Raw genomic sequence first — 18,688 nt, forward strand, 5'->3', positions numbered from 1 at the left:
CAGCAGAACTAAGTCCCTGTCTGCAGTAGTAAGTTGTATTACTTAAACTATACTGTACAGTGAAAATGGTACAATCCTCCACACTGGACAAAGTTATTCCCAGACAAGAAGTGAAATAAACTATACCAGTAGTAGGAAATGTTATTTACTCCTCATAACACACAAACTAGGGGTCACCAAATGAAATTAATAGGCAGCAGGTTTAAAACAAGTAAAAGGAAGTATTTCTTCACACAACACACAGTCAACATGTGGAACTTTTTGCCAGAAGATGTTGTGAAAGCCAAGACTATAACAGGGTTAAAAAAAACTAACTACGTTCATGGAGGATAGGTCCATCAATGGTGTCCCTAGCCTCTGTTTGCCAGAAGCTGGGAATGAGCAACAGGGGGTGGATCTCTTGATGATTACCTCTTCTGTTCATTCCCTCTGGGGCACCTGGCATTGGCCACTGTCAGAAGACAGTATCCTGGGCTAGATGGACCTCTGGTCTGACCCAGTATGACCATTATTATGTTCAGTATAATGTATCTTTATACCAGTATAATTGTGTCCACATTGGGCTTTTCCCAGTATAACTTTTTTTTTTTTAAAACCACAAGAGTCATACCCTAACTGAAATAGGCATGCCACTAGAACATTCATAGACAAAGCCTAAGAATGGAACCCAGAACAATGAGAACACAACCTATCAGGCCTCTAAAGTTCTTTCACACTTCCGTCACTATTTTCCCCCCTCATTCAACCCTTCATGTTTTGCATTCTAACTAAGAGCCATTACAAGAGTTTATCCACAGCCAAAGAATCCCACACAAATTGTATTTCCCTCAGCCCTCTAAGAGATGCATTTCATTTTTCTTTTTCCAGGAAAATTCTCCATTGTGACATATAAAACATTATATCAGAATGGTGCAAGAAATATCATCAACAGCAACAATGTTCCCCAGGTAAGCATCCAATTTAAAAGCAAACATACACAAAGAGGCTAAAGGCCATGTCCACACTAGAAACTTTTGCTAGTAAAAATCATGCCGATTAAGGATGCAATTTCTTTTACTGTGTTTTTAAACCAGCAAAAGCCCTAATGCAGATTCAGTTATACCAGACTGCTTTAGCCAGCACAGCTTAATTTGCTTGGGTAACTAGTAAAAAAATATACCAGCAAAAGAGGGCTTTAAGTTATATTATGTTAAGTTATAAGTTATGTCTACAGTAGGAGGGTTTGCCAGTATACCCATTCAGGTAAACCCTCATATACACTTAGGGGAATTCCCTCACCGCACATGCAGAATATTTTTTATGCGCAGAAAATACATTCTGCCCGAAATGTATTCTGTCTTTCGCCCACCAGAGGCCACAGTGGCACCAGAACAGCCAGCAGCTGGCTGCATTCATAACAGCACCCTGCCCACAGAGCCCAGGTTAGGAGGCACATGGTGGGGGAAGACAGAGTGGGGCACATGGGGCTGCTGGGAGGGTCACTGGGGTTCAGGACTAGTGGGGGGACAGACCAGGGCAGGGCTCAGGAGCCAGTGGAGTGACAGCATTAAGCCAGAGGCTAAATGGAAGGGGGACTGCAGGGCCACACAGGGACCGGGGGGTGATGTGCCTGACTGAATGGGAGAGGCTAGCGGTCAGCCAGGGCCTGCATGGGGGAGGCTCACCAACTCCCTAACAATCCCCCCTCTCCCCCAAAAAAGACTGTTTGATAATTCTCCCACCACCCACCCCCAACTCCCTCCAGGTTCATTCCCAGGCTCCTTCCCTCTCCCTCAGCTCCTCCATTACGCCCAACACCCCATGCCTTTGCACTGCTTCTGAGGGGTGCAAGAAATATGTTTCTGCAGTGTAATTTATATGAATTACTCAAAGTTCTGTACTGATTTGTCTAGTAAGGAATCTATTTGTCAAAAAAAAATTCCTGAATCTTTTTCCGCCCTGTATTACAGACATACTCGCTGACAGGTATTTTGAAGCAATTATCAAAATAACTGAAACTGGTGTGATTATATGTGTTATTTTGACAAAATTTACAGAATTTTAAAATACTGTGCACAGAATTTTTAATTTTTTGGCACAGAATTCCCCCCAGGAGTACCTCATAGCATACACTAGACCTTAGTAAACCAAGGGTAGTCCCCATTTATTCTTTTTTTCTGGGGAAATATTTCCCAATATAACTTCAGAGTAACGAGCGAGTACATTTATTAGCAAAAGATTGCAGGCAGGCAAAGAAAATTTAATTTTATGAACCTATAAATTTCAGTCCCCATTAATGTTGACCCTGAATAAATACAAATTACTTTGACTACCTTCATACATACACCTGGAAAAAAAAAAACACAAAAAAAAACACAAAAAAACATATGCGCCCCTTTTCAATTTAGAATTTAAAAAAAGAGAGAGATCATTTCTTTGCTTTCTCTGATTGATGGCACTAATATCTGAATTTATACTATTATCTTTCTATAGTACATTTCCTTTTGCTACATTACTTTTGTTACATTTTTTTCAAGAAGGTAATTAAGTTGGATGAAGATCAATTAAATTCTGTTAGCTATTTTGAATGTAGTATCTATTATACAGCTACAGATTGATATTAACTAATCAAACAGCCAGGTACACAACAGTTCATTATTATTGCATCCAAATATCCCAATCAGGGTAAGAAAAGGAATTATAAACATGTATGACAGTTTTACTGGAAACATATACACAAGTGGAGAAGAGAAAACCTTAATACGTATGTGTTATAGCCAATGTATATAGCCAGTAAACAGAATAGTCTGACACTACTTCCAGCAACACAGATGCCACCTTTAACAATGTAAACTACAGATTAGAAAAGTGACTTGGAGAAATCAAGCAATGTGATTGACTATATACCTGTTCAATTAGGGGCAAATCCAGCTCTAGAGGGGCAGGGGACTGGATTTCTGGAGCCCCTGCACAAAGGCTTACACACATTCTGTGCCTCTTGAAGCACCTGTCTACAGGGGCGTCACATGCACTTGCTACACAGTGAGAATTAAGTAGCATGTTGAGGGTAATTCAGGACATCTGTTGCTGACCTGGTACACCAGCCTTTCCCCCGGCATAGCTGGGGTACAATTGGCATGGAGTTTTTTCAACCCCAGGTTGGAATATTGGCTGTGGAACATTAGAGGAGAGAAGATCTTTCTTCTGACAGTCCCTAAGGAGATTTCCAGCACACAGGCTTGTCAGGCTGTATGCTTGGTATAGAATTTATACATTATAACCAAGTGAGTAAGAACTTGTTCCCCCAATCACTAGACAATGTTAAAATACTGCCTTGCAAACATAAATGAGACACAGGGAACAGATTGGCAAAAAGTGAGTTAAAGAAAACCTTTCTATAAATCTTGAGAACAACCTCACATTGCAGTCCATTTCTTGTTTTTTCATTACATATCGATCCGAGAACATTTTTAGTTTCAAGATATTGTTAATGAATAAGGCTAAGATTTTGTCATGGTATTTTTAGTAAAAGTCAGAGACAGGTCACGGGCAATAATGAAAAATTTACAGAAGCCTGTGACCAGTCCCTGACTTTTACTAAAAATATCCATTATAAAATAAGGAGCCTGGGCAGCTGTGGGTGGGCTGGGAGCTCCAGGGTCCCCCTTCGCTGACGGCTCCAAACTCCAGGGGTTCCCCCTGCCGCCACAGAGCCCGGGGGGTTCCTCCTGCCTGAGCGGTGAGCTCCCTCCTGTCGTCCATGGAGCCGGGCCGCCCAGAGAACAATGGGGATCATCCCACCGCCTGTGGCGGCCAGGAGCGGCGGGTGTTCCCCCTGCCACCTGCGACGGCCTGGAGCTGCAGGAGGTCCACCTGCCAGCAGGGGACCCTGCAGCTCCCAGCCAGGGCTGGCTGAAGTCACGGAGGTCTTTGGAAGTCACGGAATCTGTGACTTCCATGACCGCTATGACTAAATCACAGCCTTATTTATGAAGAATACATTAGAACAGCGGTTCTAAAGTGCAGCACATGACCACATGCAGGCATCAGGGACTTCATGTGTGGCCATCACTACTGGAAGAGAGAAACACTGAACAATTCCTTTTCAATAACCTTTTGAAATAAACAAAAGTTCATTGACATTTACAACTACTTTGCTACAAAAAGAAGTATGAGAATTTTGTTACAATTTTTTTAAATGTTTATAGTTAGTAAAAACCCATGTAACATTTGTGGTATTCATAGTACATATTATTCTTTACACTTGATTTATTATTTTATTTACAAGACCCTTCCAAATAATCACGTGACTAAATTGTCATTAGTATAATATTTTAACTGCCAAAACTGCAGCCACAATGAATTTGCTGTGTCGCTATGTTTGTCCACAATAAAAATTCATTTGTGAACCACTACATTAGCACATAAAGAATTCATTACTGCATCAACTAAAGTAAAGAAAAAAACATATTTAATGTTGGTGGACGTACAACCACACGACAGTAATGTTTAAACAGTATACCCATAAATAACAAGTTTTATTATAAAATAATACAGCATTATTCACATATCCATGTGCATGTAAGGGAAAAATGGCATAACTGATATGAAAATGTACTATATATGGGACCATATTAGTAAGATAAAGTAAAAATTGGAGTATTATTGAGAAATATTATACAATCACATAGAGATTGTATGGTAATGTACTCTTGCAAGGAGGCAGAATTAAGTTTGATCACTGAGCCTTCATTCAACATTTTCTGACTTGTGCACTTACCTGCATAAGCAAAATATTTAACTTTATTTTATTTTAACTTAAAGTGTTACCTTTTAATCAACGAAGACTCTAATTATGCAATGAGCACCTCATAAGCCAATCTCTGTGCCCACCCAACACATAAGTGCAGGGACCCATCTACATGAAGATCATTGCAGGATTAGTATTTTAAGAACTACATCACATATTTAAATTATACAGAAAATTCATAGTAACCACTGCCCAGTACAGGACATTGTGGGAGCCAATGTAAAGCTGATTTTACAAACATCTCAGAATCCTTTAACTCCTAAGATATGGAATCTGGAATACTCAGATCTGATGATCTGACTAAATTTGGTGAAACTTGATTCAACTGCACAGTAAAATAAAATGCATATATACATTTCAATATGCACATCTTGCCAAACACCCCATACTCCTCCGAGACACAAGAACAAGTATCTAAGATCTAAAATAAAAGAGTACTGAAATTTGACATCTGAATGATAAATGAAAGATTACTTGATGACATGCAAAATGTACAAATATGATTCACATCTGTGATGCCATAAGGACAGTTACTGCTCCCCCTTGCTGCCCATGACGAAAGTAGCTACAGTGTGCGGGTGAATGAATTGAACATTGCACAGTTGGTGTTTGGTGGATTATATTTAGTCTGACAGTTGTGGCTCTGTCTCTATGGAGCTGTGTGTTTGGGATGGATTTATTTTGCACCCTGCAGTCAAGAAGAGCAGTAGAGAAGTTTTCACCAACCATAAATATCAAATCATAAATACTTGTTTAGTGGAGATCATTAACCGAACACACAAGCTTAATCCCCTTCTGCATCTACTGTCCTAACAGTAAGATTTCAGGAAAAGTTATGAGTGACTAAACTCAGGATATAAATATTTATCCTGTCTTTATTTTAACTATACTGTTTTCTATCTGCATACACAACTGTATATATAGAAGCATCAGCTTGTGCAACAGCAAACGTCACTGTGCCACTTTGCTGGTAATGTGTGTTACAAGTATAGATAGGACTTGTCCTAGCTCTTTTAGCCATGCAACAGCAAGCACCATTGTGCAATCTTATTGCTTGAGCGTATAGGTACAGATATAAAACAGCCCCCCACCCTTGCTTTTGAGCAACATTATTGCATCTCGGTGCTACAAGTGCCATTCGGACAGATGGTCCTGATTATGACTTTCATGAGACAATACTGGAGATATGTACAAGGTACAGGCGTGTGCCACACACCCTGACTCCCTCCGCTAGGCAACAGCAAGTATCAGTATTATTGCACGTGTGCTCCAGATACTAGCACGACCCACAGAGCCGGCTGTCTCCCCCCTGAGTGACACGGTTACGAGTGTGCATGACAGGTGTGACTACACCTCGCACCGGGCTGCGGCGTCGTGCAGCGCCAGGCACGTGGGCCTTACAGGTACAGCTGGGACACATCGCCCCGGCTAGCTCCACAGCCCAGACCAGCGCACACGCCCCTCCCCCCGCTCGGGGGCAGCTCCTCCGGGGCCCGGGGGGGACTCTCCAGAGTCAACCGTGCCCGGGGGCCCCTCCCCCCGCGCTGATATTGGGGTGTGTCCCCGGGGAGGGAGGGAAGAGACCTGCCCCTTTAAGAAGAGACCCGGCTGCTGCGGCCACTGCTTAACGGGGGGGGGGGGAGAAGCTGCGGCCTGGCCGGGCCTTGCCGCCGCCTGTAGGCCCTCTCCGCCCCGGCCGAGCGTGCCCTTGCCCGGCCGCCGCTGTAGCTCACCTGGGTGGCGGGCCCGGCTGCGGCGCGGGAGCGGCGGGGGGCTGGGGGTGTCTCCTGGGCTGGCTCCCCCGCTCTCTCCACCCGGCCTCTCGCCCTGCGCTGCCTGGGCTGGCTCAGCCTGTCTCCTGCCGCGAGGCCCTCTCGGCTCCTGCCTCGCCAAGATGGCGGCCGCGCTGCTACTGAGGAGGAGGAGGCGGCGGCTGCGGGCGCTGGGACGGCGGCGGCGGCCACTTTCGCTCACTGAGAGGAGAGGAGCAGGGACACGGGGAGCCATGGCGGGGGGGAGGAGAGACGCCATGGCCAGGCCTAAACAATCGAGCCCCGCACGCCCACCCGTTACCCCGAACCCCACCCCACAACCGCCGCCCCGCGCGTATGGCCGCGATTGCCGCACAGCCCCCGCGTCCACACCCCGGGGCCGCCCCCCCAACATTTGTCGCGCGGGGCCCACGCTCATCGATGCGCTCCTATGGCCGATTGGTAGAGCCTGGCAATGACGAAAATTGCCGAAGGGATTCGGCCAAGGTGGCCAGGGTGAGACAGCAAATCTCGCGTGAGGGAGGAGAAAACCCTCGCGATGGTTAGGATCAGGAGGGGGCGGAGTCTGAGAGTCGGGTGGGAGTGTGCTTGGGGCTGGCCAGGTTGGGTGGCTGCGCGTGTAGCAGGTGAGGGACCTAGAGCGGAAGCCCCGCTACCAGGTCGCCGCAGGACCTAGGACCCAGGCCTCTGTGAGACATCTACGTCTGCCAAGGGTGCCCCAAGGCACAGGCAGCAGCCACGTGCTAGCACCTCCCACTATGACAGGGCCACGAGCAAGTGGCCAAGGGGCAGTTGCAGTAGCCCATCTGTTTCACCCTCACATCTGGCGGGTAGTAATGATTAGCAGGATTAAGGGACTGCTGATTTCCCCCCTGCCCCCCGCCCTGCAACTGCACCTTCCTCCATCCTCATCTCTTCCTGGGGGTGGCACAGAGTGGGGCCCTTCTGCATGCAAGAGATACGCACATCCTTACCTAGGCACAGGATTTCCCTGATGAATAAGACCACAATGGGCAGAACTGAGAGTTGCAAGATGTACACCAATGTGCCAGGGCAAGTTGCTAACCTGACAGCTGTGGAGAATTAGTAGTAGTAGAGACTATATTTTGAAAGCACTCAAAAGCCTGATCTGGTGCCCCATTGTGCTGGGTAATATATAAATACAGTAAAGAGACAATCTGTGCCATGAAGAATGATTTCTCCATGTTTTCTCACCAGTGTCAATTCAGAGGGATCACCACCAAGTTGAGAAGCAGCTCAGTCTTCATGCCCATTCAATCCTTGACCTCTGCTCCTGAAGCAACCAGTACACATGCTAATTGGGGTGTATTGCAGCGTAGACATTTGGCTATGGAGACCTGGACTGAGACCAATCGCTGATCATGCATAAACTATCAAACCCATCAAGTAGTTTAATTCACAACTATCAGAACTGGATATGAACTCTAGACTAGAAGTTCAAGATTGTATATCTTGTTACTAATCCCTTGAGTCATCCAGTCTCCTAGATGTGTATTGTGATACATTTTGAGATACATAGCTAGGAGCTTGGTGTCAGCCTTTTTTACACTTGGTTTTGTTTTTAAACCTCCCCAGTAGAACTGTACTTTAAAACAGTCCCCAAATATCTATAAGGACCAATACTGTCACATGATTATGCCACAATTTTATCCTCTGGGGAAAAATTGCAAGCATTTACAACCCTGCTTTGATTAATTCACTTTCTGTTATGGCTTTGGCTTGGTATGAATGGTTACCAGTGATTAGCTAGTTCTAGGAAGTCATGTGGACTCTGGACAGTTTCTATTTTGTTATTTACTCTGACACATCTCATCCCAAATCTCTCACTTTTTATCAATCCCCTCAACCTCTCATTTTCACCTTTGATCTTGTTACTTCTGTATCAATCCACTGAATCTGCCTACTCCCAATTACACATAATTAATTATTCATCCTTTCCAAATCCACTTCCGTATTCCTCAGCCCACTCTCAGTAGGGAATGGAGGAGATATTTAGGCTTTTTTACACAAGACAGTTTTACCAGTTATACCAATATAGTTGTACAGGTACTGGTATAACCCCCACCCTGTGGACACACTTATTCTGATATGAGGGTTTCTTTCCCACTTCAGCATGTTGCATGGGAAAGGGTTTAAACTAAAATGAAAAGCTCCTTTTGTACCAGAATAAGTGTCTGCACACCTATCCCAGTATAACTAGTAAAACTTTCTGTGTATATGAGGTCAGAGGGGTGTCATAGAATCATAGAATATCAGGGTTGGAAGGGACCTCAGGAGGTCATCTAGTCCAACCCCCTGCTCAAAGCAGGACCAATTCCCAACTAAATCATCCTAGCCAGGGCTTTGTCAAGCCTGACCTTAAAAACCTCCAAGGGTTTGTCAGCACCAGAAGCCATGCACTGAGATGAAGGAATGCTGGCCAGAGTCCTTTATCATGCTCTAGAAGGGACAAGGGTGTTGCTCTTCACCTCCCTTAGTTGGGAGGGAGATTCTTCCTTCAGCATTCTTTGTTCTCTTGCTACAATGGAGGGAGGACATCTCAAGAGATCATATCTTCCCCTGCCCAAGTATGGGAAAGGGTTGTAAATTCTTATCCCTGGTATGCAGCAGGCAGCACTCAGAGGGTTTTTCCCTAGCCTTAGTTTGCCTGTGTGGCTGATGAAGGTGTGAGGCAAGATGGATAGTAGGAAGAGCCAGGTGACAAGTTGGGGGAGCAGCAGTGGGACTTAAGCAGGGATCCTAGTTTTCTGTGATAAAACCCCCAAAATTCTCTGATAAAAAAAAACATACAAATCTGCATTTTTCTACAATTAAAATGAAATGCTGAACTTTAGTTTCTCTAGTCACAATATACATAGGTATCAATTTAACACAATGTTTTATTAATATATTTCCAATTTTTAAGCTAGTTCAAAACCTACCAGTGCCAATGATCATAATAAAATACAATTAATAGAATGATCCAGTCACAGTGCATTGTTTCTTTACTGTTGTCAATGGCCATGCTGTTTGTGTTTTGTTTTCATTTCTTTTAATTCAGTTTATGTTTAACGCTTTCCATGTGTTCTACAAGTGTCGCCTTCAAATATAAATTACAGCCTTGCTGCATACAGTAGAGAATAGCATATTACTATCAATGTGAAATTTGTCCTTGCCAAACTCAGTGACACAATGTTTAGGGTGATCTTTAAAGTTTTCGGCATCTTTCCATAACTTTCATTATGTCTGGAGGCTGAAGTGAAATTTGAGATGCATTAAAACACGAACTCCTACACACCATGGAGTAACCTCTATACACCAGAAGCACTTTATTGGAGTATGTTTAGCTATGTACATTTAAAGCGCATTCAAAAATCAACCACAAAGGGGGAAGGTTGTGTGCATTGCGTAAGTGACACCAGTACTTTCAGTAAAATTCCGTTAATAGCTAATATGTTTTTATTTGCAAAAAGAACAGGAGTACTTGTGGCACCTTAGAGACTAACAGATTTATTAGAGCACAAGCTTTCGTGGACTACATCCCACTTCTTCGGATGCATAAGTAGGCTGTAGTCCACGAAAGCTTATGCTCTAATAAATCTGTTAGTCTCTAAGGTGCCACAAGTACTCCTGTTCTTTTTGCGGATACAGACTAACATGGCTGCTACTCTGAAACCTGTTTTTATTTGTTCACAAAATGTAAAAACTAAAGATTCTCTGTAAAAATGCAAATCCTGCATTTTTCTGTGGCAAATGGATTTCTAGAATCCCTGGACAAGACACTGCAGCTGAGCTCTTTTGTTACTGCTACTCAGAAGCAGGGATGGTCTCTGCACCACAGCAAGCACACATTGTAGTGCCTTTTCAGAAGAAAGCAGGCCAGCTGTACTACTACCTTGTTGTGGGCCTACTTCCAACTAATCATATCTGCAATACATATTCCCTGTACTCCTTTTCCATCCATTCTACACCTCCTTCAGTCCTTCCTTACTGTATGCCAAAATGAAGGATCAGGTCTCACAAGTGGGCCACTCAACTGCTTCAGGAAAGATTGGTTGCTTCAGGAATTGTCACCATCAGAGCCAAAGGATGTCCTGAAGAGACTAGTAAACAATTCCAGGATTTTGAGCAGGAAGAATGCAGGCTATGCTAAAATGTGTACAGACCACATTCAAAATATTCTGTACACAAGAGTGATCAACAGCTGCAGTAGTCACATTATTTTAGGATTTTCTAATTAATTCATGGTTGCCATGATCTCAAATAAGTCCACAGAGGGATCACAAACTGCATTCTACATTTTTATACTAGGCTTGTTGCCATGATACTGAACTCCTTACAGGTTTTTGATGTATTTATTTTTAAAAAGTATCTTATACTAAGTATTAAGCAGACCAAATAAACATGAATTGAATGTAACTTAAGAAACAATTTTATTTGTGACTTTGTTATAGAGTGCATCTATCAGTTTCTATAACATGGTTCTTTTACCTTTAATATATGGCCCTACTACTTAGAAAGGCCCAAGCCAAGGATTTGTGCTAACCTTCAACAAAAATACTTTGCTATTTAAATTTATCTTCTTAAAAATCGCAGGTGGTGAGGGCTGCAGCCAAGTGATATTATAAACCACTGAGGCACTTGTAAATGCCTCAAGAGCTGTGTCTCAAGAATGGTATATCTCCCGCAGAGTTCCATAGCTAACTCCCTATCTAGTTTTGGGGAAGCCTCTTGGCCTCTCTGCGCTTTAGCTTCCCTGTTATTAAAATAGGGATAATATTTACCACTCTCCTGGGTTGTTGTGGAGGTTAATGAATGCTGATGCTTGTAGAATGCTTGTAGATGCAGTGCTAAGTGCCAGCCTGCCCAGAGTTCAATCCAATGAGGTGTGCATGCATATAAAAGTCCACACACTGCAACAAGGGGAGGATTGGTCTGGGAGTCCTCTGGACATCATAGTTCATTGGTTTCTGTTCCTCTGTGCCTCTCCCGACCTAACTCCAGTTAGGAGTATATGGCTATGCAAAGTTCCCCCATTGCAACAAGGGAAGGCCTGCTTGAATATCATGCCTCCCACTTTTCCTCAAACTTCTATCCAATCAAGAGCGTGTTAATAGAAAGACCCCTGAAGTATGTTTTTTTTTAAATTTATTTTATTATTGTGCAGCATCGGCTTTGTTATAGTAATGGTTGAGATGCCCTTTCTGTTTAAATATTATCTTGAAATTTGCTGTGCCTCATGAGGGTGTGGAGTAGGGTTAGTGGTCTAAATTTTGGGTCATTTGAGCAAGGGGTTCCCGAAATACAGGCCCTGGAAAAGAAGAGCATTTCACAATATCAATAGTTTATCAATTCCCGCCTCGCCTCCGCCCATACACACACATTCGGGCCTCAAATCATGGCTCTGATCTTCCCCCAACAGATCTCAGTTATGCAACATTTATCTTAGCTAGTGCATGTCACCTGCTGCCCCTTTGGGAAGCAATGTTGAAATATTTATAAAAGAAACAGTTTACCTCTCTAGAATAGTACATGCCAAACACTCACACACCAAAGCAATTGAAAAGCACACATGCAGAAAGACTAGCCAAGAGGGTTTCCAGCCTTCCATTTTCACATTACATGTGTGGCTCAAGGGGATGTGCTGTCCATGGAACTGGAGCTACACACATGCAATGTAAACATGAACCCTTTGGTTAGCAGAAATCTGAGAATGACCCATAGGTATGTTGCTACTATTTTTCTCTTTGGGAAATTTGCCCTGCTAATTTAGAAGAGCCGCTATTTTCTGAAAGATAATAAATTACACATGCTCTGTGCAGATATATGAGAATGATTGCTAGGTATGTGTTTACTTTTCCACCTGTGGGATTATTATAGCACAGTTCCAGCACTGATTCATCAATGCCCCTTTGGCAGGTCCAGCCTCGCTCCCTGCCCCTCATAGGTGAGCCAAGATCTTGAGGGGGCCTGCCCCTCTGGAGGAAGTCTGAGCCCCTCTCCCTAAACTCCCATATGAGCCTGGAGCTGGAGGATGCTGCACCTCCAGGAGTTATGAGCCCCTCTCCAATCTCCTCCAATCAGCTGCAATGTGTGGAGCCCTAACTCCTCTTCCTGCCTCCTGTGTGTGTTGGCATTCAGGGGATCCTCACCCCCAGAGAGCTAGTAACTGGGGAAGACCTGCCCTACTGTGGGTATGTTTACACTGCAAACAGCATGCATTGACATACCCAAGTCAGCTTTGATTTAGTTAGCTCAAATACCAATAGCAGTGGAGCCACCCTAGCAGGGATGGCAGCACAAGCTAGCAACTTAAGTACATATCCAGGTGGGAGCTGCTGAAGCTTCACTGCTACTGTTATGCAAGCTAGTATGTGCTTGAGTAATTGCCACCATTCTAGAGATACTAAACTGCAGCCCGCAGGGGACATATGCATCTGTTTCCTTTTATCACACACATGGGGCAAGGGTCAGGCAGAGCACTCAGCAAACCCCCTCAGAGAGGCAGGACACCCCCTCTTCCCCCAGTTGCCTCATCTCACCGCTCAGCCAAACTTCTCCAACTCATCCCTCCATTATTCAATACAGCAACTTATAATATAATGAACACAGCTTGCGTGCATGCAGATTATTCCCAGTGGTTACTGCCAGCTCCAGAGTAAAGGTTAGGTGGGTGTTCACCTTAACTCTGTAGTGTCTGGTTTTCAGAGCCTTGAGTTTAAGTTTAAAAAACTAAAAAAAATTAAAATGCTTGTTTCAAACTGGTTTTATTTTTTTTATTTAAACCATGACAGCAGAACCTGGATTTTTTTCTTCAATACAGAATAATGTAAATGTTTCAGAGAACTTGTGGAAGCTTGTCTCTCTTTAGCCCCCAAAATGCACTGATATAGGGAGCATGATCCACCTCTGAAACACCTTCCCCACAACAATGAAAAAAAAGTAAGCCAGTACCAAAAGAAAGTCCTATTTCAGAACTGCTAGTTTAGTATTGTTTGTAAAAATATCTGGAGTTTGTTTTCCCTGGCAAGAATACTTCAAAAATGCACATATACATCACAGGCTGACAACTGGAAATCAATGGCTCAACAGTTTGTGTCCCAGTCAACACAACTCAAACAAGTATTTGTATACATTCAAAAGCACAAACCCTGGATTCCATATGATAGTGAAACAGCCTCACATTTAATTAATGAAACTCTGCAATCTAAGAATGAGGGGACCACAAGAGTGCAATCTTCTCGGGGCAGAGAACCATACCTCCTCCCTATTACGTACACTGTTAGTGCTCAGTGAAATCTTACTGCAGACAACCAGCCACAAAACTTCACAACACAACCTCCCCATTTCTCCCCCCACTCCCAATGGAATGAGGTGACTTTCTCTTCCAAAATATCAAGAGTGCTGACCATGCAATACTTAATTATATGTATTTACCAAATCATGGACAATCTTGAGCAATCCCATGCTACACAGCTGTTACTTTATCAGTTTGCGAAAATGATGGAGCTAAGTCTACATCAGTGTTGTCACACTTAGGTCAGGTCTACACTAGAAATTTTTGCAGATACAGTAATATCATCTAGGGATGTGATTTTTTTATACCAGCAAAAGTCCTAGGTAAAATGCAGTTATACCGGCGCAAGAGTGCTTTTGCTGTTATAGCTTACTTAGTTCAGGGGACTGATATAAACTATACCAGCAAGCTATATCTACAGTAGGGCCTCGTCTGCACTACAGAAGCTTTGCTGGAACTGGGTGAGAGTTCTGTAGAACTATTTCAACAAGTGGGGAACATAGAAATGAAATACTTTTCTCCAATACCTAAACATTCTTGAAGACACTTGTACTGACAGGACGGTGGAGACAATTATCTTTTCTTTTTTTGAAAGAGTAATGAAAATAGCTCTGCTATTTTCCTGCAGGGCTTGGTGCTGGCATCCGGCAGCTGAGACCTGAAGGGAAGGCAAAGCGAACTGCTGAACTCCCTCCCCTTTCTGGCCTTACTGGGAAATTGGAAATATAGGTCTGGGTCATCTTCAAGGATGGGTTCTGCCACAAACCAACAGTCTCTAGGACTGGGCAAGGAGGCAGTACAGAAAGTGAGGGCTGCTGTGGAACCTGAAATGAATCTTGAAGAGAATTTCTAATTTTTGGAGGAGTAGAGGCAGACACAATGGTGCTATGCTTTGCACAAAATAAGTCTTCATCCTGGTTTCTCGTGAACAATAGACTTCTCTCTTCTTGTAAAGATCCAGCAGCCTGTGTGTGAGGTTTCTGCTCTGGAGAGAATCCCTTCCCCATTGCTTGGGTGTTTTCTGATACAGAGTTCCAGCTGACCAAGTCTCTTGCTCCTGAGTCCATTTCGAAGGATGGATTTTTATAGCCGATTCTAGACTTTTTATTTTCCCAGTGATCTACCACTTGCTTCTGCTCATCATCATTTTGATGAAGTGGATCTTGGGGATGGAAGGATGTCTTTTGTAAGGCTGCTCCATTAGAAGAAAGCCAACAACTATCCTGTCCTTGTTTTTCTTCCACCTCTGCTGACTTCTTTCCTTTGGATTCCAGTGGTGGTATGATCAGGAGACCCTCCTCATTTACCTTGTACTTTTTTAATGCTTTCTCTCTTCGCAACTTTTGGAAATCTGCCAGCTGCTGCAGCTCCTCTGGCAGCTCCATACAAGAGATCTGATTAAAAAGACAAGGGGGAAAAAAACACAGGCAGAGCATGAGAGACCGCTGCACAAGTCACAGCCCAACAGAATAATCGCCTGTCATTAAAATTGTTTATTATAGTGCCTCCCAAATTTAAAGTAATTCCTATCTTCCAGAGAAATTAAACACAAAAAACTTTAAACTTCCTTCTTAAAGGCAGCCTACAACAGAAAAAATATTTGGGCTTGTACCCTTTTTTGCTTCTTTATGATGTATAAAGAACTGAAAGTTTAAAAAAAAAATCGTCCTGCTCGTTTTTACATTAGAAATTTAGGCTGATCTACTCTGAAAGGCTTTCTGCACTAGAGAATTATAGTAAAAAAATTCCGTCTGATGATACCACCAGTTCAGCTGCGCTGGTGGTGGGGCCTCTCTTTTAGACAAGACTCCAGTGGCTTATGGGGTTTTTACTGCCATGTCATTTAAACATGGTTGGTAGAATTCCCTAGTGCGAACTGGAGAACTAAGGAAATGACCATATCACAAGAGTAAAAAAGACTGAAAGAAAAAAAACCTCAACCTCCCGCGCAAAAAACCTCTCCCCCCGCAAAAAAAACCCCAAACAATTAGGAGAGAAAGGGATTTTTAGACAGCTTAAAATCTGTTGGTTTTTTTTTTAACACCTATTCCAATGTTGTGACATACCTAGGGTACAATCCAAACTAATGAGCAGCTATGTCACCCGTGCCCTCTCACTTAGGGTGCCCTTTACAATGCTTTACTGCTGTAGCTTCCATCCTGGACTGCTCACAAACAGCTTCCAGCATGCAAGTCACTCCCAGCTACATCTGTGTGTGCTGCAGCCAGCCAGCCATACCTTTGCTCTTACCAGCCTTGGTTATAATGTAAGGTGACCCCTACACAATCCCAGTCTCAGATTTCCCCCCAGAAATGTACGTCTTGAATTGCCCAGCCCTCTCCTAAGCAGTACAAATTCATATAAAGTCCATATTTCTTTAACAGAAATAATATGCACATGCCACCTTGTTAGCCCAAATGGGGTTTCCCAGACACTTCAATTTAAACACACTGGATTAGAACAAACAAACCAAGTTTATTAACTACAAAGGGAGATTTTAAGTGACTGCAAGTATTGAGACATAAAAGTCAGAAACGGTTACAAGAAAAATAAAGTGCAACTGATGCTTAACATAAACTATGTTAAATTCAAAGCAAAGTTTTTCTCATCACATGCTCTCATCAGTCTTACTGACCAAACTGCTTACGCCAGGACCCCTTTTCCAGTTCAATAGGTGCTTCTTTCTCACCTCTGGAACATGAATTGATGGACAGAGAGGAAGGGGTGCGTTGGGGTGTCTGGCTCTCCTTTTTAGATAAACATTTCCAGCTGAGATTCTGGAGATAAAAGTCTACGGAAAAGGATGTTCCCTGTTACTTTTCTTCACTTGTTTGGAGTTTCTTTGTCTACCCTTCCTGCTTGATGACTCTGTTTACTACTTAAATGCAAATTAAGCAGTGCACACATTCCTTTGTTTGAGACAGGCCTGTTTGCCAACTTCTGCTGTGGTTTGGAACATATTAACAACATTATACAGAGAAACCTTATAACTCTACATACAATATTGCCACACATTTTATCAGGGCAACATTGACCAGCAAATTATGAGTTTTCAAATCACTGCTCTACAGCCAAAATGCTTCTGAAATAAATGTAGTCAAACTGTACTAATTCTGGGTCACTGAGAACGAAAATGATGCTTAAAATTGTTGATTGGCTCTAGTTTTCAAGATATGCTATTGGGTCAGTATATACGACCCTTGACTTGGGAATGGCGGAGGATAAGTGAGTTATAAAGGGAAGGGATCTCAATTTAAACCAGAAATGACTAAAATACATCTTTGACTGGATCTATGAATAAATCTATGACTGGGTTTGGACAGTACTTGCTTTTTAGGCAAAACAATGAATGATGCAATCTGAAGCTGGTATTGCGTCATACATGATATGAATTGCATCATGTTATTCCTAGAACTCATGGATGATGCAATCATAACGAAGCTTACATCACTCTGCTGAACAAATTGCCCTATATCAGCTCTAGAAATCATACAGTCTTGTGCTCTCTTATTTGTCAGTGTTTGATTTTGCAAAGGGACACATTTCTGTTTAGCCAAAGTGAGCAGAGATGCGTCGTACTTGTGTGAACAGTGCAGATAACTTCTGCTATGTTTGTGGTGAAGTGACTTTTGCATCACAAAAGCGCAGTATAACCACTATGGTTAAGAAAGGCTATCACCTTTATTTTGGCTGCAAAATTGGAGATCAGGACAAGAGGTGGGACCCACACATATGCTGCAACACTTGTGCAACAAATCTTCGCCAGTGGTTGAACAGGAATAAGAAATCTATGCCTTTTGCAGTGCCAGTGATTTGGAGAGAGCCAACAGATCATACCAGCAATTGTTACTTCTGCATGGTGCCTCCAGTTGGGAAAGGTGTGTCAAAGAAGCAAAAGTGGACTGTACATTATCCAAACATTCCATCAGCTATACGCCCAGTGCCACACGGAGAAGGACTGCCGGTTCCTGATGCACCAGTATCATTCTCACTTGAGTCAGACGAGGAAGAGGATGAAACTTCTGGTCCTGAACCATCAATGTCACAGGACCCACATTTTCTCCCATCCTCCTCCTCTGAACCACACCTCATAACACAAGGTGAACTGAATGACCTTGTCAGGGATTTGGAACTACCCAAGAGTAAGGCAGAGCTGTTGGGCTCCAGACTACAGCAGTGGAATCTCCTGGCAGGTGATGTTAGGGTTTCCATGTTCCGTGACCGTCAAAAGGATCTTGTCCATTCTTCCTCATGGAAGGTGATCTTGTAGCCTGCAACAACATCGATGGTGTGATGGCAGTCCTCAACATCGTTCACGATCCAGATGAGTTGAGACTGTTCATTGATTCATCGAAGACGAGTCTTAAAGTTGTTCTACTCCATAATGGCAATGTTTTGCCATCAATTCCAGTTGGTCATGCAGTCCAAATGAAGGAAACCTATGACAACATGAAACAACTTTCGAGGTGCATAAACTATGACTAACATCAGTGGCAGCTTTGTGGCGATTTGAAGGTTGTTGCTCTCTTGCTTGGTCTGCAGACTGGATACACAAAGTACTGCTGTTTTCTCTGCGAACGGGATAGTCGTGCAAGAGATTCCCACTACATCAAGAAAGATTGGCCACTCCGATAGTCATTGGAGCCTGGGAGGAAAAGTGTTCAGCATCCACCACTTGTTGAATCAAGGAAGATTTTGTTACCACCCTTACACATCAAGCTGGGTCTGATGAAGAACTTTGTCAAGACCATTGACAAAACACAAGCAGCTTTCAAGTACCTCCATGGAAAATTTCTAAGGTTAAGTGAAGCCCCTAAGATAAAGGAAGGT

General features: G+C 43.2%; 2 protein-coding genes across 14 annotated transcripts in view; both read right to left on the reverse strand.

Annotated features, from left to right (window-relative positions):
• The window catches only part of INO80 (INO80 complex ATPase subunit), a 119,737-nt gene extending 112,991 nt beyond the window's left edge, over window positions 1–6,746 (reverse strand). Inside the window, exon 1 of the mRNA XM_034769088.1 lies at window positions 6,523–6,746. The gene's annotated coding sequence lies outside the window, so the exon portion shown is untranslated. The remainder of the gene's footprint in view (window positions 1–6,522) is intronic.
• Window positions 6,747–13,311: 6,565 nt separating this feature from the next.
• EXD1 (exonuclease 3'-5' domain containing 1) overlaps window positions 13,312–18,688 on the reverse strand; it is a 42,114-nt gene continuing 36,737 nt past the window's right edge. For all 13 annotated transcript variants that reach the window (XM_034769095.1, XM_034769103.1, XM_034769101.1 and 10 more), the window contains one exon: window positions 13,312–15,252. In XM_034769095.1, coding sequence (XP_034624986.1) covers window positions 14,473–15,252 — 780 coding nt within the window. In that variant the 3' untranslated portion in view covers window positions 13,312–14,472. The remainder of the gene's footprint in view (window positions 15,253–18,688) is intronic.

The sequence above is a fragment of the Trachemys scripta genome, chromosome 4 (genome assembly GCF_013100865.1).
Source record: "Trachemys scripta elegans isolate TJP31775 chromosome 4, CAS_Tse_1.0, whole genome shotgun sequence".
NCBI lineage: Eukaryota > Metazoa > Chordata > Testudines > Emydidae > Trachemys > Trachemys scripta.